Below are 20,319 nucleotides of genomic sequence, written 5' to 3'. Positions count from 1 at the left end.
ACTAGTGAATGGAGGCTTGTGCTCGGCTCTCAGGGACCGTGAGGCTTCAGTGCTTAATTAATCTCTGCAAGGCAGAGGGTGTAATTAATGCCTGCAGTGTGCTTTGAGACCCTTGGGTGAAATTCAGTGAGCAGTCACTGTGCTTTGCCTTTCCAGACCGAAACCACACGGTTGGGTCTGTGCTGTGCATCCTCACCCTGGGATGGCTGTTCACCATGTCTTGGTGTTTTGGGGTCTTTTGGTCTCTGCCGTTTCGGGGAGGGCCATGGACAGCTGCAGCCCTACACACCTTCTATCCCCTCCATGCTATGGCACTCCCAACTGGTGCAAATTGTTGTGGGGGCATGGAGCTGAGTGGAGAAAAAAATCTCCCCTCTCTTAAAAAGGAGCAATCAGGGACATCTACATCTGCTTTCCTGGTGTTTCTACACAGGCTTGTGTAATTTTTTCCTGGAATACCTTTGGTTTTCAGCCATTTCTTCAAACAATGAGGCAAAATTGCTACTAGTTGCTTAATATACTGGTTTTAGATTAAACCATCCTGCAAAGACTAAGCAAACTAGGTAAAAAAAATGTGTATATTTTGGTAGGTTAAGGACAGCCAGGCAGATTTCCTTCCCGATATCTATAAACCTTTTCTTCTTGTTGTCAGCATTATCTTTGTGGGTATTAAACGTAAAGGAGAGGAAAACAGATTGTAGGTATGTTGAGCTCCAGCACAATCAACTGTCATCACTTAAAGAAGATGCTTTTAACCAAGTCTTTAAAATTACCTCCTCGTTTAGTGACTGTCAGGTGTAAAAGTGCAGGTTGTAGGGAATTGTTCCCTGTCACACGCCGTCCCCACGCCATCGCGCTTTGGGTGATCTGCAGACGTTTTACACCACTTGCCACCGAGCATTAACAGAAATAAATTAACGTTTTAAAAGCGTAAATGTTGCATTTCAGAGGAGTCAGGCAGGTTATTTGGAAGGGAAAGAAATGTAAATAGAATGAAATTCTTTAGCACGATTATTGATATGACAAGACTAAAGGGCTTGGGATTCTGTGAAAAGTGCCTCTTTTCATCCCTCTAATAAGTCCATTACTTGCACTCGGGAATACTTTAAGGTCCTTTTCATGCTGAATCTGGAGTTGAGCATGCTTTGCATTTCAAGCTTTGTCTATGAATCAGTAGAAGCCAAAGTTATTTCTGCTTTAAAATAACAGGAGCAGGGAACAGCTAATCTCTTTTCATTCTGAGTCCTTACATTATTTTACTGGACAGAGTTTGTGTTGGCTACAAAACAGGGCATTCACAAAATCTATGAGAAGGAATTTAGTCTAAGAATGAAGCCTAGATTGCAGTATGCATAAAGGCTCCTTCTCCTAAGGCCATTAAGAAATTCCAAATCTGAGCTATTTTGAACAGTGACATTAAATTAGCCTTGCTAATTCCAGTAATTCAAGCCGATAGCTGAGTTTACAAATCTACTAGATGAGGCCTTCCCATAATTACAATCTCAATGTGCTTTTCAGCTAAGGTGAGTTAGCACAAAAAAAAAAAAAAAGATAAATAAATAAAAAGGGGGGAAAATGCTCTTTCTGTTCTGGCTTTTGAGATGAATATCTCTAAAGAACAGTTAACTGGCTGTATTGCACCAATAAGACGTCCCCTGTCCTGGACTGGTAAGTTCATTTGGCCTCTAATGCACAAGTGAAAAGCAGAAAAGGGACTGGATTTTTTGCTGTTTTGTTTTTTCTGTTGTTTCTTTTCAAAGGAGCATTGAGGCTGCTAGTGCTTGTAGTTCAGTTTTAAGTTGTTTATTTACAGGTAGTAATTCCTCCTGGGGAAAAAAAAAAAAAAAAAAAAGAGTCTGACTGTGTTAGGCTCTTTCGGCAGGGGGTGGAAGGGGGGAGCAACCTTTGGTGGATAAATTCAGGTTAGAGCAGGTGGAGCAATGATACAAAGCAGCACCCCCCCATTCCTCTGGCGAAGCAGTTGGTTTCCAGATCCTAACACAGCTAGACGTTTCCAGAGTGATGGAAAGGTTTTGAGGGTATGTTTTCAAAGCCATGAGGCACAAACCCATGAAACAAATAAAAATTGAGTGCGTTATTTAAAAGGGTGTTAATTTTATTAGAACTGAGCTGAGCTGATATAAGGGCGAATGTAAGTATTCGCATCAGCGCTTAACTTGGGCTGCAATGTTCATAAAATGTCCTTTTGATCGAGCTGTAAGTGTTTTGATCCTTATTCTATGAGCATCATTCAAAGTGACCTAACTGTAGCTCCAAACAGACATCTGCAGCTGCAGAAGTCCTTAAGCAATAACAGGTCAGGAACTTGAATGCGTGCTCTGGGGGGAATGCTAATATTGCAATCTTTTTTTTTTTTTTCTTTTGTTCCAAATAAGCATGAAAGCACAAAAACTCTCGTGAAATAAAAATTCCCAGCAGAAAATCCTTCTGCCACCATTGACTGTAGATACTTGAGTCATAATATTAAACAGAATGCTGATTTTAATCTATCAGGATAACGGCATGGCCGCTAAGCATTTTGATAGCGTCGGCACGTGAGCGTTCTCCCATTGATAACGTTGTCACCATTGGCACAGCCGAGTGAAATGTCTTGAGTTGTAGAAGCCTGCCCTTATTTAAGAGGATGTTTTTTCTGCTGGGCATCCGCAGGGCTGGGTGAGGCTCCTGCAGCTCCCAAAATCTCAGCAGTGCATTGCCTGGTCCCGTGCAGCTTGTTTGGGAAAGGGATGGACCAAAAAGCTTGCGTGGGTCTGGCAGGCATCTCCTCCTCTCCCTGTCGCACGGAGATTTCCTGCCACTGATGCCACTGATTTTCTCTTTTCTGGAAGGATGGGAGAGGAGGGAGGCTGAAATGCAGTTCTTGATTTCCAGGAAACTTTTATCTCTAATCTCTGTAATCTGTTTTAGAAAGGATTTTGTATTTTTTCAAGGGATTTACAAACTGGATTACGTAGCCTTTTTATTTTGATTTTCCACTGTGATTGTGACATTCCTGAGACTGAGTGCTGCAGATAGGACAATGTGGGAGGCATTTCCTTGGGGTCCTCTTGTGTTGTCATCTCCTTGTTTCACTGCTCGGCCGATACCTGCTTGCTGTGCCGATGGATGTGTCCCCAGAGCAGTTTGGATGCTCCCATGTGAGCTGTGTGGCCCTGTCCCCAGTACCCTCCATGGCTGCACGTAGAAGGTGACCCAGGGAGGTGCTAGGCAGGAGCACCCACCCCTCCTTCTGGGGTAGGGACAGCGATGTGGTGTCCTTGAGCTCCACCATGGTCCCAGTCACGAGCACTGGTTTGAGGAGGTCCCAACTGCAGGTCCCCCAGGAAAAAGCAAGTAAGATGAGATGGATCCAGCATACCCTGAGCACCACAGCTGTGGTGTCCTGGTGCTCAGCTGGGCTGATGCTGGGTATCCCATTGGAGCTGCCACCGATGTCCAGCTCTAGCTTTCGGCACCATCATTCCACTGGTGCTTTAGGACCAAGGTTTGCTCTCACTCCAGGAGGGAGGCAGGAATCAGCCCCATTTTAATGTCAGATGTACATGCAGCAGGTATGCAGCTGGGTTTAATTTGGGTCTGTCTCTGCAGCCATGCAGAAGGCAGTGCAAAGCCAGGTCCTGGTTTCAGACTTCATTGGCTGTTCCCGGGGCTCCTACCAGCACAGGGAACATGACCTGAAGCTGTTAAAAAGTTCCAGCCTATGAACCCAACCCTTCTTTTTCTATATAAAGTGGGAAAGTTGGGTATGGTGATGTTTCCCAGGGCCTCCTGCATTACCCCGTTTTTATAGGCTGAAGTCACTTTAATGTTGTTTTAATGCAGAGCCAGGGTTTTATTTATTTATTTTTTTATTTAAGCAGCTTAACACAATTAAAAAAGCTGGGTGGTGCTGTAGCCTCTCGGCTCCCTTCCCTTGGCAGCTCTCTCACCTCGACCCATGCTCTGCACGAAGGATCCAGGGCTGGCTGGGTTGCGCGGCACGGGCAGGGGGAGCCTGCTCTCCACACACACCAGCAATCCTGGGCAATGGAAGAGCCGAAAACCTCCGGGAGTTTCTCCAGGAGTGGAGGCAGGCTGAGCGGATGCCTCCATGTCTGAGCCTACCTGCAGGCTCTATTCATTGCCTGAACAGGTATGTCTGTGCCCAACACAAAGTCTTGGGTTATGGCCTGAAATCTCACTCTGGACTATTTTCCTTGGCATCATGAGCTGTAGCCTGATGGAGCCTCTGCCAGTTTGATCTCCTGGTTGGGAGTGTTACTCAGGTGCTTCCTTTATCTGCATGCTCAAGGAGGAAGACATCAGCCACCTTTGGTTCTTCTTTTCCTTAAAAGCACAAGGCAATGATGGATATCCAGGGATTTTTGACCAAGCGTGGACACTGTGCAAAGTCCTGGACCATTCTGATTGGAGAGGCACATTTCTGGTTGCCTATTTGGAGTATGAATGCCACGGTCTGGGCCCTGTTCAAGTCTGGTTTCCACACGTGGTGAGTCACAAAAGAAGATGTCAGATGTTCCTGGATGCTGTAACACCACCATGGGTTTTCTGATCAAGCGTTGAGAAACATCCTTCTGCCTTGAGGGCTGCTTTTAGCAGCTAGTATCTGGAAAGCAGGAACCGGTGCTGTTCCCCTTAGGACTGTGTCTTGGTGGGTCTTGCTGGTACATGAATGTCACTAAGTGTCCTGAGCTAGAGAACTGAAGGCCAACATGTAGCAAGCAAGAGCTGCCTGTCCTGGTCAAATCCAAAGAGCTTTTTGTGGAGCAAAGATGAAGGAGAAAATTTCAGTTTGATGTGGTGATGTTGGTTTTGGTTATTAGAGGAAATACAAAGCATTTCAGTTTGCTCTGCTGTCACTGGGAATGTTAGTTCCCAAAATCAAGACTGCCCTGAGGTGCCTCAGGTGACAGCAGTGTGGTCAGAATCATAGAATCATTTTTGGCTGGAAGAGACCTTCAAGACCATCAAGTTCAATCATTAACCTAACACTGCCAAGTCCACCACTAATCCATGTCCCTCAACAACACATCTACATATCTTTTAAATACTTTCGGGGATGGTGCCTCAACCACTTCCCTGGGCAGCCTGTTCCAAGGCTTAATAATCCTTTCCGTGAAGAACTTTTTCCCAATATCCAATCTGAACCTCCCCTGGGGCAACTTGGGGCCATTTCCTCTTGTCCCATGGCCTGTTCCTTGGGAGCAGAGACCGACCCCCCCTGGCTACACCCTCCTTTCAGGGAGTTGGAGAGAGCGAGGTCTCCCCTCAGCCTCCTTTTCTCCAGGCTGAACACCCCCAGCTCCCTCAGCCTCTCCTCACAAGACTTGTGCTCCAGACCCCTCACCAGCTCCTTTGCCCTCCTCTTGACCCTCGCCAGCCCCTCAGTGTCTTTTTTGTGGTGAGGGGCCCAAAACTGGACACAGCCCTCAAGGTGGGGCCTCACCAGTGCCTGGTACAGGGGAACAGTCACTGCCCCAGTGCTGCTGGCCATTCTATTGCTGATACAGGCCAGGAAGCTGTTGGCCTTCTTGGCCACCTGGGCACACTGCTGGCTCATATTCAGCCACTGTTGACCAATAACCCCAGGTCATTTTCCACCGGGCAGCTCCAGCCACTCTTCCCCCAGCCTGGAGCATTCATGAGAGGCCCATGAATGTGCCTGGCCTTGTGTCACACTTGGCTACAGGCCATTGACCCAGCCTGTCCAGATCCCTCTGTAGAGCCTTCCTCCCTCAAGCAGATCAACGCTCCTGCCCAACTTGGTGTTGTCTGTGAACTTAGTGAGTGTGCACTCAATCCCCTTCTCCAGATCGTTGATAAGGATATTAAACAGGCCGCAATACCGAGCCCTGGGGAACACAACTCGTGACCGGCTGCCAGCTGGGTTTAACTCCATTCACCACAATTCTTTGGGCCTGGCCTTCCAGCCAGTTTTTCTCCCAGTGAAGCTAGGCAGTGAGCAGTTTCTCCAGGAGAATGCAGTGGGAAATCGTATCAAAGGCTTTACTAAAGTCTAGGCAGACAACATCTACAGCCTTTCCCTCATCAACTAAGCGGGTCACCTTGTCATAAAGGGAGATCAGGTTTGTCAGGCAGGACCTGCCTTTCATGAACTCATGCTGATCAGGCCCGATCGCCTGGTTGTCCTGTATGTGCCATGTAATGGCACTCAAGATGATCTGCTCCATAACCTTCACTGGCACGGAGGTCAGACTGACAGGTCTGTAGTTCCCTTGATCCTCCTTCCAGTCCTTCTTGTAGATGACCATCATGTTTGCTAGTCTCTAGATGACTGGGACCTCCTCAGTTTCCCAGGACTGCTGACAAATGATGGAAAGTAGCTTGATGAGCCCTCCCACCAGCTGTCTCAGATAGGTCCCATCCGGCCCTATAGACTTGTGTGTGTTTAAGTGCTGTAGCAGGTCCCTCACCATTTCCCCTTGGATTATGGGGTCTTCATTCTGCTCCCTGTCCCTGTCTTCCAGCTCAGGGGGTTGGGTACTCAGAGAACAACTGGTTTTACTATTAAAGCCTGAAGCAAAGAAGGCATTAAGTACCTCAGCCTTTTCCTCATCCATGGTCACTGTGTTTCCCCCTGCATCCAATACAGGATAGAGATTCTCCTTAGACCTCCTTTTATTGCTAATGTATTTATAGAAATATTTTTAATTGTCTTTTATGGCAGCAGCCAGATTAAGTTCTGGTTGAGCTTTGGCCCTTCTAATTTTCTCCCTGCATAACCTCACAATGTTCTTGTAGTCCTTCTGAGTAGCCTGTGCTTTCTTCCAAAGGTCAAACACTCTCTTTCCCCGCCCCCAGTTTCAGCCAAAGTTCTTTCTTCAGTCAAGACAGTTTTCTTCCCCACCAGCTCATCTTTCGGCACATGGGGACATCCCACTCCTGCACCTTTAGGATTTTCTTCTTAAAGAATGTCCAGCCTTCCTGGACTCCTTTGCCCTTCAGGACTGCCCCCCAATGGACTCTGTCAACCCATCTCTTAAACAGGGATCACTTTCTGGGTTTAGACCTTGAAGCAGGAGAGGGTGACTCCACGTCCAGGTGGGCTGAGGGACATGGGGGTACTGCAGGGACATTGCTTGACCCAGTCCTGTGTTGTTGCCTCATAAATCACTTCACTTCTATGCATCTCTTCTGTTTCCAGCTTTTCCTCTTTTTCTTTCTTGACTCCTGCCTTTGTAGATTGCTTTTGGCTGTCCATGTTTAGCTCCCTATTTTTCAGTTCCTCTGTCCTAAGTTCCTTTAGGTGGCAGCTCTCTTTCTGGATAGCGCAGCTGGATATCAGACTGGGGCATGCAGCTTCGTCATCAAAGTACAAGGACTCTGGTGCTTCAAATTAATAATGCTAATGAGATTCGTTAATTTTTAATAGATTACATGAGCGCGTTTTGCTAAACACGTTTTTGTGGCTCCGCTCTGCGAGTACACTTCAGAAACTCTTTTACTTGCTGCCAAAGGGAAAATGATTAATGCAATTGCAGACGCCAGATTCTCTTCGGGGCAAATCTGGAGCACACCAAGGAGCAAAGAGGAATTTAATGAGTATGTTTTAAAAGTAAACATAGGCTCAGGTCATAAATGATAGCACTTCCTCGCCACCAGCCTCTGGCCAAGGTGGGGTGGAAGAGTAGTTGCTCGAATTGGAGTCATGGTGTATGTATTGGGTTTTTGGAGGCATTTTGTTCCTTTGCCCCATTGAAAGCTTGAGGACATCCATGGGTGAGACTTTTGTGGTACTGCTGGAGGTTGGAGCGCTAGGGTGTGCTCACTGGCTGTGTCGCAGAGCTCATGGCCAACTGCCCTGTGTACCCCGAGCATGACCTGGTTGTATCCCTAGCGTGGGACTGAGCTGGAGCTTCCTCATCACTCTATGCTGGATAACCAAATCAACCTGGTTGCCACCCTCAAGGTTGCTTCAGTCCTGGGTGAATTTTCCCCAAATTGGTGCTGGTTTTGTGGCAGTGCCTGTGGTATTTGGGTCGCTCGTGGACGCAGGCTGCAGTCCATCAGCAGCACGCTGGCAGCCGGGATGTGTCGAAGAGCAAGTGGGAGAAAAGTCTTGGTTTGCAAATCAGCAATCCCAAACCCTATTCCCTTGGGTTTCTGCCCAGGAAGTCGGTTTTATCACTCACTGCTGAGGTGTTCCATGCTCCCTTGGCCACATTGCCAACGGCAGCGGGATGGCGTTGAGCTGGATTTTTTTTTTTTTCCTTCTATTTTTTTCCAAATCTGTATTGCCAAGAGCCGCACCTCCTAAATTGCTGCGGAGGAGGTGGAAAAGCAGAGGCACAAGACCATGCACATGCTGTGCATCCATCTCGGTGATCTTGCAACCCTGCCAACACAAGCATCGTGGCCAGCCCCGGCTCAGCACTTTAATTACGCGCCGGTGTGGCCGCACCTATGGCTGAGCTGTTGGAGATCCTTGCGCAAGAAGACAACTGGCAAACTTGTTGGTGCTCCAGGATTTTAGTGGTAATAAGCCAGAGGGCAAAACCTTCCTGGTGAGATGAGACCGTGCTTGGCTAGACGTTTGGAAGAGTTTAAGGTGTTTTGGAGAAGCAGAGGGTTGGGGATCCCGGCTCACTCCTCACAGTTGTGACCGTATGTGCCACGTAACTCCATGGATGGGCTCAGATGTTGTCTTTGTGGAGGCAGAGGTGTGTTTGTAGCATGAGCTGTCTGCATGAGAAAGCCAGGTAGCTGGAGGCTGAGGTGAGCACAGCTTTTGTTGTTCCAACAGAAAGAGTTTGGGATGAAACTGGAGTGTTCTTTTAGCTTTCAGGTGCAAACACCTGTGAGACTGAAGTGACCGGAGCTGTAGAGATGGAAAGAGTTGGCAGCCAGAGTCGGGCAGTCTGGTTTGTGGGTTCACAGGCTCTTACGCTTCACCTTGCTATTTAAGTTATAAATACTTAAAGGGTGGGTGTCAGGAGGATGGGGCTGGTCTTTTTTTCAGTGGTGCCCAGGGACAGGACAAGAGCAAACGGGCACAAACTGGAATGTAAGAAGTTCTATTTAAACATGAGTATGAACTTTTTTCCTGTGAGGGTAGCAGAGCCCTGGCAGAGGCTGCCCAGGGAGGTGGTGGAGTCTCCTTCTCTGGAGACATTCAAACCCCACCTGGACATGTTCCTGTGGGACCTGCTCTGGGTGGACCTGCTCTGGCAGAGAGTTAGACTAAGTGATCTCCAGAGGTCCCTTCCAGCCCCATAGCATTCTGTGATTCAGTGAGTCAACAGCTTTGGCTAGACTCAGACATCTCTCCCTTTAAGAAACCTAGGCTTGCTTTGGAGTCTGCTGCATCCCCTGGCAATTTGTTCCTCATACTGGTAAGGCTTGCCACTTAATTAAATAAAGCAATGCACCTCAGAGATTGTAATTCCTGATGGCGATGGCAGCATGTGCTTTCCTAGACAAATCCTGAAGGACATGTGCAGGCAGATGTTCACAACTGACCACAAGAGCTGAAGGAGCCTGCCAACCTGCCCTGCTTGTCACTGACATTTCCACTCGATGTGTTTCGCGCTTTATTGGAAACACACGGTCGCCACCCGTGCCCTATTCCCTTCGCACCGCAGAGTTTCCATCATTTGCAAACAAGAGCCATCACCATGTCCCCACCAGCGCTTTGCCCCACTCGGCAGCCTCCTTTGGTGAAGACGCTGCGTTAGGCACGATGGGGGGGATCCCCTTTGCACCCGTTGCCGAGTGGTTTTCAGGCACGGCCGCCCGTTACGACTCTGTTACTATATTAGGTCCATCGCTGGAGCCATCTGCCGGGGCAGGCCTCCAGGCGGGCAGCCCAGATGCCTGCCCGTGAGATGACATTCCTGGGCTGTGGGCAGCAGCCGAGCCACCCCCCGGGAGCCGGGCACCGTCCTCTTGGAGGTCATTTGCCAGAGTGGCATTTGCTAGCGGTTCTTTGCTTAGGGCTGCGTCGTCCTTTTAGGGGTGAAAAGGGGCGTTTCAGTAGGCGGGGGTGGCTTTGGCACAGGAAGGCCTGCTGTGCCACTGCTGGCGTGCCGGTACCCATCCTCCCGGCACCTTCTGTGCCAGCTGCCCTGGGACTTATTACACTGACTTGAACCCCATCTCCTCCGCTTCAGCCGCCTTCTGTAGCCGGCTCCAAAGCTAGCGTGGGTCAGCAAGAGCTTTTTAAAGGCTCTTTTTTCCCCCATAATCTCACACAGAGCCACTATGCTTAATTCTCATCCTGATCCACAGAAAAACACCGCCGCGTGGTTTTGCGGGTGGGGAAGGGGCACGTTGTAGAGCTGGCGGAGGGGTTTGTTGCCCACTCTGTGAGACCAGGGAAGCTTTTGCCGTCCTGGGAGCGCGGCACAGCACAGCAGCTTTGTGTGAGAGGGGCTTTTCTTACAAAGGATGCTTCCGGAGGGACCGGCTTGTGTTCGGCTGGAGACCTTTCACCAGCTGCCTGAGGCCTCCGGGAAACGGCACGGCACGCTTGGCTTGCACACGGGGGGGAGGAAAAAAAAGCAGAGCTAATGATTGACTATTATTTTAAGGGGATTATCTAATCCACAGCCCAGAGGACAAGAGGGGCCAAAATGAGAGAAGATTGAATACATAATTAGTGCAGATTGTTGGTAATACCCTCTGGATTCTGACTGATTATAAACAGAAACAGATTTTTCTAGCTTTCCCCCCTCCCTCTTCCCCCTCCCCCCAAAAAAGCCTTTGCAGCCCAAAGGGCTGCTTTGTAGTAGAAACTGTCGCAAATTAAGTAGGAGATCAGAGCTGGGGCAGTGGAGAAGTTTGGTGCAGAAGAATGCTGGAGAGGGGGAAAGCAGAGGAGCAGCTTCTCTTGGGTTATTTTGCAGTGTAAAGGCAGTTTTGGGTGGAAAAGCCCCAAATGGTGTACGTGGGAGGTTATTTGCTGCCACTCCACTGTTGGTCCTGCAGCTCCATCCCTGGTGCGGGGGCTCCTTCTCTCCCAGAGGCTTGGGGAGCAGGAGGTGCAGGGATGTGGCAGTGACTTGGACTAACTGGGGATCCTAACGAAGGCTGGAAACCATAACGAAGCCTATACAGGAAGTACCTGGTTAGGAAGACTTGCTAATTGGCATCCCTGGATTTGAAATATGATGATGATTATTGTATATTTTTAACATTGTTATTGCCTGGACCTGGTTACCAGCGGCCTCAGGTCTGTTAGAGGCTAATACTTTTTCTTTTCCTCTCCTCCCGTATACCAAAAGTCAGTAGAAGTTAAGTGAAAGGGATTTGCAAGAGTTATGAGCCCATTATTAATACAAAATAAAAGATGTAGGGCCTAAAAATACAATTGGGCACAACTAAGCCCAGTGAAAGAAACAATGGAAGGAACAGTGAAAACAAATGGCACACCCAAGCACTAAGCTTCTGAAGCAGTTAAACAAGGCTAGGAAAATAGCTCTCAGATTTCTGATGACAAGAGGGTTTCTGTTCTCTTCTCTTTACATTTGGTCAAAGAGGATGAATGAGAGAATCGCCGTTCCCATTTGGGTGAAATGCCAACATTTAAAAAAAATTGCCCTTACTCAAGGTCAGGTGAAAAGCCAGAATCTGAAAATTTCTTGTGCGAAAGAACATGTTGTCTGAGATGATGATTCTGGTGCACATTGGCTGAATGTATCCAACACGATTCAGCTGCTGCGTTGTGAACTGCAAAGGAGTCTCGCATCCCATAAATTACAACATCGCAGAATGAGACTTTAAATGGGAACATCAAAACCCTTTGTGCTGTTAAGGACCTCACTGAAATACCCTTTTGTTTCAAATCTATTTTCTAAACTGAAGGCAAGAATGGTTACTCAGTTCCCCTGGATTTTCTTAGTTTTGAGAGAGAGAATATTCTACCCCAAAAGCTCTGCCCACCAGCTGCAGATCGCTGGCCTGGAAACACACGGGTGCCTGACGCCACTGTGGCTCCATGGGGCATCTTTCAGGCTTGAGGAGCGTGTGGAAACACCTTCCAAAATGCACCAGGGCAGGTCAACACTGCTCTGATGGGACATTGTACCAGCTGAGGAGTCTCGTGTAAAACAACAAAGGGCAGAATAATCTGCTGTGATTTTATTAACATAAAGTCCCTTCACTTATTCTGCAGAAAATAAGCTTGGGTAAATAAGCTTATGGTGCAGCCAGGCTGCTCCCAAACTGCCCTGGAACCTGAGCATCCCTTGTGCCAGAGGGACTTCTTGTTTCTGTGCTTGGAAAGCAACACAGGAGGGGAAGAGGTGGCCTCCAGGTGCATCCCTTTCAGGGTGGCACTTTGTCCTGCTCTGCCTGGGAACAGCAGAATATCTGTACTATGAAGAAGAAAAGTGGGAAAGGTGTGGAGAAGAGGAATCCCAGCATCTATGGGAATCTCCTGGAGGAGCCAGAGTTGACCAGGCGGGTTTTGCTTGCACCTGGCCCTCTGTGCGTGCAGATATCTGCTCCCCTTCAGCCAGTTCTGACCTTCTTTGATGGCCTGGACTGACTCACTTGTCACACTAACATCGTTATGCTTTTGTTTTGTAGTGTTTGGGTATTTTTGATTAAGAAATGCTGCCTGTTTACTTTGGCAGTGGTGCTCGTTGGATTGATGTGGCGTTTTTTTAGCTGGAGTGTTTATGCAGCCTCTTGGATTCTTTCTCAGGGGTGGGGTGAGATGATCCAAACCCATCAGTATGCTGGTCATCCACGAAGAGTTGTGAAAGGCTTGAGCCAGGGTCTCTTCTGATGGAAACCACCAGTTTCAAAGTTCCAAAGGCTTTGAAGGCCAGTTCCAAAGGCCAGGCTCTGGGGATGAGACAGACAGGCTTAACTGATTCCCAACCAGGCGAGAAACCTGGACCCCAGAAGGAGACATCAGCAGCACGAGAAGGGGCCTGAGGAACCCTTTGCCTTGAGTCAATTATGGGTGCACCCTCTTGGTCCGGATGCTCAGCGGGTACAGATGCCCCAGGTAGATCTGGCTTATGGCATCTCATAACACCTCAGGCTTTTTGTTCTCAGCCCTGAGAATTGCTGATTTCTTGTCTTTCCACATTGTCTATTTGGACAAGGGCGACTATGACTTACTGCTCAGCAGGTCCCTTGCAGCTAGTGATGGGTTGCCACAAGCTTTTTCCCCACTAATGTCATGCTCCTCTGCCAGAACTATCAAAACTTTTATCCTAGGCATTTTCTTGGGTTGGAGCTCCTATGTGCTTCTTCTCCAAGTCCTTGTGTTGCAACACCAGCATGCCTGGGGTGTGTGATCCATTCACATTCCTCATTCTCCAGTGGAGAATGAGGTGGACAGGGCATGGGATGCACGTGTTGAAAGTGCTGTAAGGAGGATATTTTGCACACACTTATGTAAGACTACAGAAATGCAGAAACACAGAGCTCCTCAGGTCCCCCAGCCAGGAGGTATTTGGTGAGCAAGGGCTTCTACTGCCTCTGGGTTTGGGAGGACTATTTGTGCTCGTCCTGATTTCCACATCCTTGCGGTGCCTGGCGAGCAGACACCATCTACATTGCTAAACACCCACTCCAAAGCTCCCAGAGATGTTCTTTGGGAGCAGCTCTCCAGCGAGCCAGATCCCCTTATCTCTTTTGTTTTCCTACCGGGGCACCTTATAGTTGTGATGTTTTGGTTGTTCCAAGCATAAGTTTTGCTGTAGGGTACTGGAAGGTGCTCTGGGGCTGGGTGCAGGACTGACAAGGTGTTTGCCAAGCTCTTCTGGCCCATCCACCCCCGCTGCGATGCCTTTCACCGCTGTCCCCAGCTGCTGTCACGGGCCACCCCGGGGACACCGCTGCTGGTGGGGGCTAGATATGGCACGCGTTGGGATGCTGGCACACACCGCCTCTTATTCACCACCTCTCTCCTTCTGCTTTCAGAGCTGGCGTACGACCTGGATATGGATGATGCCTCTGCAAACAAGCAGCTTCTGAATCAGCAAAGCAAAGACGGCGGCGCGGTCCCCAGCAGCGACCCCGGGAGAGCAGCCCCCCAGCCTGGCCCTGCCGCTGCCATCGCCCTGCTCCTGCTGCTGCTGCTGGGCCACCAGCCGTGAGCGGCGCCGGCGGCATCGCTGGGTGTCTCTCCATGTCTTTTTTGAATGAGGAAGACATTTGAAACCTCTCCTGAAATATATGCACATTTCCAAAGACAGGGCAAGTGACTTGAGTCGTTTTTATAAAAGAGTGTGGTACCTTCACACACACAAGAAAAGCGTTTGTTCATGGTAAACTAGTAAATACCAAACAGTGCTTTTTAAAGATAATCCTGTTTAATATAAGAAGGTTGATATTAAATTACGTTCCTCGGAGTTTTTGAAGGCTGAGGTCTCCATTGCAGTTAAGTTAAAGACCATATTTCATCTTGAGTTGTTGGAATATGCATGGGGTACAGAACACCTCCAACTTACAAAACACTTTCAGCAAATATCAGCCCCCTGGTCCTAGCTGACTTAACACAGATTTTGTCTGCAGTTCAAGCAGTTTTTGTACTTACTCCAAATTTGAGGCTCACCCCTAGGAATCTGGCCAGGCACATAATATGGAGGGTGTGTGCAGATGGAAGAGAGAAGCTCAGCCATAAGGCAGGAGGAGAGATGCTATGGAAGAGGAGTTGTCATGCACCAGGATTGTCGTGGAGACGTGTTCCCATGGGCACAAACCACGCTCGCATTGCAAGTTGCAGGTGATTTTGCTGCTCATCTCCCAGCCAGGTCCTGTGAAGCCCTTCAGTGCAGACGGCTGGTTCCCTCCGGCAGCCCCGCGGCCCGTGCAATGCCCTGGTTTTGTTCTTCAGAAGTGAGGCACCTCCTTTCCCATGGGAAATCTGCAGACACAGCTCCAGCCAAAGGACAGACGGTGTGGATGTACACGCTGTGCTTTACGGGGATGAATAACGGGCGTCCAACGCATTGTGATAGGAGGGAGGAAAACAAAAGGATTTACAGGAGCCTGAGGCAGATGAAACTCTTACTCACGTGTTTCTTTGCATGTTGCTTTAATTAAGGTGTCTCTAAAATAAAGGTTGGTTGCTCTATAAACGGTGCACTGGAAGTAGCTTCCCATGTCTGCAAGGTGATGCTCTGCCTTGTTCCTGGAGCAGGCAGCCTGGAAGGGCCAGCAGCTCGGGGGCACCACGGAAAGGCTTGGCTTCATCTGATTAAATGGATGGGCTGGAGCCAGGGATTGTTTGGTTTGGTTCCTGACCAGAATGGCCACATATTTCTGTTTAAGATGCTGCCTTTACTAGAGTGATTATATCTGAAGTATCTCAAGCCGCTGTGGGTGCACGTACACATGCACACACACACGTGCACATGTGTGCTTTAAATACTTGTGTGCCTCAGAACTTTTTGAAAGCAACTTTATGTTTGGGGGAAAGTAGATAAATCCGAACCATGCAATCAGATGGTTTGGAGAGCGGGAACTTTCTCCTGTCTCAGTGGTGGGGCTGATGTGGCTGACCCTGATGTGAAGCGTTGGGGCTGTGGGAAGTGCTTCAGGAGCTGTGGCAGAGGGAGAACCGGCTGCTCACCCTGCTCCTGATGGAGAGAGCCAAGCCCCGGTGTGACCTGCTGGTTAATGGTTGGAGAGGTTTCCTCTGGGTTTCAGACCCTCGTGTCCCATCTGCATCAGGGTGAGCACTGAGGACGCTTGGGCAGCGCTGGTGCCATGCAGTATTCCTGTAAGTGCTGGGTTTTTCCCGTCCACACCCGTGTGATGCATATTTGTGCACACATATTTGTATTTTCCAGGTTCACAAAACAAATTGCAGTCCTCGCCATCTCTTGGGGGTGATGCAGCAGAGAGCTGTCGGCGTTGCCTTCAGAGGTGCTTCTTAACCCTCCTGCTACTTCACTCTCGCGTTGGCCCAGCTCCCCCCATCACCCCGCTCTCTGCGTCGCAGCCGGCTGTGCCCATCAGCCTCTGCTCCACCAAAGGGAATATTTTATTAGCGCCACTTGAAATCCCATCGCTTCTTCCCTTCTGATCATTTCCTTTCATCCTCCCGGAGCGCTGGGGGTGGGAGGAGGCCGCTGGGTTTGTTTGGAGATGATGTGCTGGTTCTGCCTTGCCAGGTATCCCTGGTACCAGCGCGGGGATGTTCTCTCCTCTGATATTGCGTGGGAAATCATCTGTGTGCTCCTTCCTCAGACAGCAGCGGGGTGGGATGGTGACACCGGCTCTCCTGCAGCGCCAGAGCAGCGTGCTTGCTTTCTCTCTCAGGGGGTCGGGGGGGCCATGCCTTGCCGTGTGTCTGACAGAGCCCCCAGGTTTCCCCCGCTGCATCGCCGCAGTGCCACGCTGATGCTGCTCAGCAGAAGACCCCTCTGTAGCACGCTGCGCCCGGCTCCCCATCGCACACACACGCTGCTTAGCAAAGCAAAGCTTGTTGGGGACTTTGTTATGATTAGAGATGACAAAAAACAGCCTTTGAGCCCGCTACCTGCCAAGTTTATAAAATAATGCATTATAACTTGAAAAAAAGCTGTTGAATTTTACCCCGTGGTGTTTTTGTGTGCACGTTTTAGCAGGGCTTTTGCAAGGGATGCCTTGGCCACCAAGGTGGAGTAAAGCTGGTGTTCAGTTTTGGGCAGTGTTTCGTTCCCATGTCATGAGAAATAAGGAGTAATTGTTCCTCGTGTGATTTTCTGCACCACCTCTGCTTACTGTGACCTGTGTTGCCGTGGGAGGGACCATCTGCATCAGGAGATGGGCAGTGTCACCCCTCTGTACATGTGTACCTGGAGCTCCATGCCGTGTCCCAGGGCTTGCAGGTTTGACTGCTAACACACAGGTCAAGATACATTTCAATTTTTCCTTAGTAGTAGTAGTGGCTTTTAGTATATACATATCTCAGTAATGAGTATATGTATCATAAATACAATAATGTAGGAGGTGCAGGGGCTGAGCTGATGGTGGGTGCTGGGGCAGTTTAGAGGTGGGAGCACTGGGCTGTGCTGGCAGCACCATGATAACACCGTGATGTGGCTCTGGCACCGGCGGTGACCGTGTCCAGCCAGCGGGGCACGTGGCCAGGGTAAATATCTACCTGGTTTTCTGCCAGCAGGGAAAGCAACAGAACAGAGGAGTTTATGTCAGAGAGGTGCTTCTGGGGGCAGGGGGGAATAATAATCAGAAACCCCTCACTTTCCTAGATAATTTCCAGCCCTGTGGTGAAACCCAGAGCTGGTCCCGAGCTGTTGTGCACTCTGATGGCCGAGTCTCCCCGCGCAGGGCTCCTCGGGGCAGCGTGGCTGCCCTCCCTCTGCCACCACCATGTCCCCTGGGCTTGGTGCTTTGTGCCGGTTCCCCAGCCACCTTGGGGAAGGTTTCTAGTCTCAGGTGGCTGAGCCCTCACCCCCTGACAGTTAACCTTAACGCTTCCTGGCTGGTTAAACTCCTCCGTGGGACATCCCAAGCGCGGGCAGGAGCCAGCAGCATCACCCCGCGCACGAGGCCAGGTGGTGAGGCTGGTACCTTTCCCCGTGTCTGAGGGAAGTGATGAGACACAAACATGTGCTTAGCATGTGTAATGTATTTCTGTAGTAACCATGCATCGAATTATAATTTAAAACCAAAATATTTTTGTTGGATGGGAAGTCCCAGTTCATTAATCAATTGACTAATAGTTTAGTGCTGGAATGGTTTAATCTAACGCACTTAACAGCTGCTGGGAACAGCTGGTGCTTACGGCTCATGCTGTTTGGGGAAGTGAAATCTAGAGCGTCTTAGTTTTGTTTTTCAGGGAGGTTTTTCATTGCTCGTTCATCTCCATGAGCAAAGCCCTCGAGCGCTCTGGAGCGGGGGTCCAGCGGGGATATGGGGCTGGATTCACTGGGGCTTCCAACCTAAACAAAGTCTCCCTTACAGGGAGGATGCGGGGAGTGCTGGTGCATATATATATGCAAATAAGTAAAATGAAAGTACAGTAAAAGTAAAGAAAAAAAAAATGAAGAGAAAGTAAAGAAAAAAATAAAGAAAAAAATAAAGAAAAAAATAAAGAATAAACGTAAACAAGGTGTGGTTCCCAGCCTCGGAGGGCACTCGGTTGGGGCACAGGCCAGGGTCCGGGCGAGGTGGGGACTGCTGTGTCAGGAGGGAAGGAGATGCCTGCCTTGCACTGCCTCCTGCACTATTTTCTCAGCAGTTCTGGTCCATGGTGATGCCTTCAGAGCCATGTGGAAGGTGGTGTTAGAGGCAGTCCTGGGGTGGAAGAGGCACGGGGAGCAGGGGGACAAGTGGGCTGCTGGTGGGAACCAGATTTGGGATGTTGCCTAAGTCTCTGAAGTAAAATACAGGAAACCACAGAAAGACCTCAAAATGCTCGGAACAGTCATGTGTGCTGTTGAGATACCTACCTCCAACCTCAGAGCACGTAGCTCGGTGGTGGGACCAGCCATGGCCAAGTCCACTGACCAAGCCCTGCAGGCTCTCTAGCTCACCTGAGCTAAAGCATCTCAGAAATACCATTTAGTTCTCAAACACTTGGGTGCCTTGCTGGGAATTTCCCTGACCTTTCCAGCAGCACTGCAGCTTAATGATTGACAAACGTGGCTAAAGCTTTACCCGATCACGAGCCACACGCCCCAGAAGCAGGTGTCCGTTCCCAGAAATCCAGAGATTTTTCAGTGTGAGCTCTGCAGCTGGGGGTGACTCAGCTGGACATCAGCTGGTTCACAAATCCTCCTTATGCATTATTTGTTGCTTCAGCAAGGAGCCAGGTATGGAGGGGTCGGGGGCATAAAATCCACAGCCAGAGGGGAATGAGGTGAAACGATGACCTTGGAGGATGCTCACTGGTCCTCAGCATGGGAATTTGGATTTTCTATTAGGGACATGGTGGAACTCTCCGTGTGAAGGTGGGTGGTGGGTTTTGTTCGGCTCCAGCCTGCGGCTTGTTCATGGGAGACTTCACTAAGAAGTCAAAAATGGGAAAAAAAATCCCCACCCAACCCAAACCCACAAACAACCCCCTAAATAAGCTTGTCAAAATGTTACTGAAGGACATTCCCTGGAGATGAGGTAACCGAAATTTTGATACAGGCAGATGAAGCGGCCCTGGCATGTTTATACAGTCAGCGAATTTACTGCCTTCAGAAAAAAAAAAAACAACAACCCAGAAAAGCAGTCAGTATTAATCAAATATAGTTTATTTTGTCGAACATTGTATCCTTTTGAAAATAAACATCTTGGTGTTGTTTTGCTGAGAGCATGCTAGGATCTGAAGTACACATCCATGGCTCCAGGCTGCCAAGCGCTGTGTCCCACAGCCCGTCCCAACACTTAATGCTGCTCCCCCAAAATCCAACGTGCCCGGCTCTGGGCCAGGCTCCCCCAGAGCGTGTGCCAGCCCTGCAGCCCGAAAGGTTGGGGGGAAAAAATCCACGTTTGCTGCTGAGGGGTTTTTCCTCCTGGAGAAGGGGGTGGGAGCTGGCGCTGGTACCCGAGAGCACGTTGTGGGAAAGGATGGGCCCCATTAGGGACTATTCGGGGTTATTTCAGATGCTTCAGATGTGGCCACAGGGACAGAGAAGACTTATCCTGAACGCTCCTGCACATTCCCAGAACTGAAAATCAGACTTTTCCACAGCAGAATTACATGCCTAGTCTCAACCTCCCAGTTTAGCGGCTGCTGCCTCCTTCCGAGGAGCCCAGCAGAGACCTCAACGAGTCAACACGTTTGGGGCTCTCTGCTGGTAGTTTCTGTTTGCTCTCACTGCCCTCTCTGCTGTTATTATTTCAGTGCACAAAGATGCTGAACGTCCAGAAAGGAAACCAATCACTGCTGGGTCTGAGCATCATCGCCACCTTCACATCCAGTTCTCTGCAGGCAAATCACTAAAAGGAAGTGGAGATCCAGCCCCGAGGCAACCTGTGTCCCTTCAGTGTCAGGTTATACTGCCATCCACCACGTTAGCAATTGGGAAAATAAACACGGGGTGGATAGCAAAGCAAGAGGCTGTTTAATTTACAGATGTTAAGAAGAATGACGTGTGTGTACATTCCACCCAGCAGTGGGTTCAAGCGGTGACCTTTCCTGCAGTGTGAAACGGGTCTGCTGTGGAATGCAGGCATCTCAGGTCACTTCCAGATCTGCCAGACATTTTGTTGTCCCTGTTGTTTACGGTTAACATAGGACCATGTCTCATGAAGCTGAATCTCAGCAGCTGACAGCGTTTTCTGAGAACTTGTCATCTGGACTCTATCTAGCAAATTCCCCAGTACTGGGTGTATTTGTTCCCATTTGAAGGACAAGCAATGCTTTTTTTTTTGGGG

At 49.3% G+C, this 20,319-nt stretch overlaps 1 protein-coding gene across 1 annotated transcript in view; it reads left to right on the top strand.

Annotated features, from left to right (window-relative positions):
• GPC3 (glypican 3) overlaps positions 1-15,080 on the top strand; it is a gene marked incomplete at its 5' end in the record, with an annotated part of 172,678 nt that extends 157,598 nt beyond the window's left edge. Inside the window, one exon of the mRNA XM_014963067.1 lies at positions 13,921-15,080. Coding sequence (XP_014818553.1) covers positions 13,921-14,096 — 176 coding nt within the window. The remainder of the gene's footprint in view (positions 1-13,920) is intronic.
• Positions 15,081-20,319: the final 5,239 nt, after the last annotated feature.

Source organism: Calidris pugnax, unplaced genomic scaffold (assembly GCF_001431845.1).
Source record: "Calidris pugnax isolate Ruff unplaced genomic scaffold, ASM143184v1 scaffold294, whole genome shotgun sequence".
Taxonomy (NCBI): Eukaryota; Metazoa; Chordata; class Aves; order Charadriiformes; family Scolopacidae; genus Calidris; species Calidris pugnax.
The sequence above is the reverse complement of the archived record's forward strand: the minus strand, read 5'-3'. Positions and strand labels throughout refer to the sequence as shown.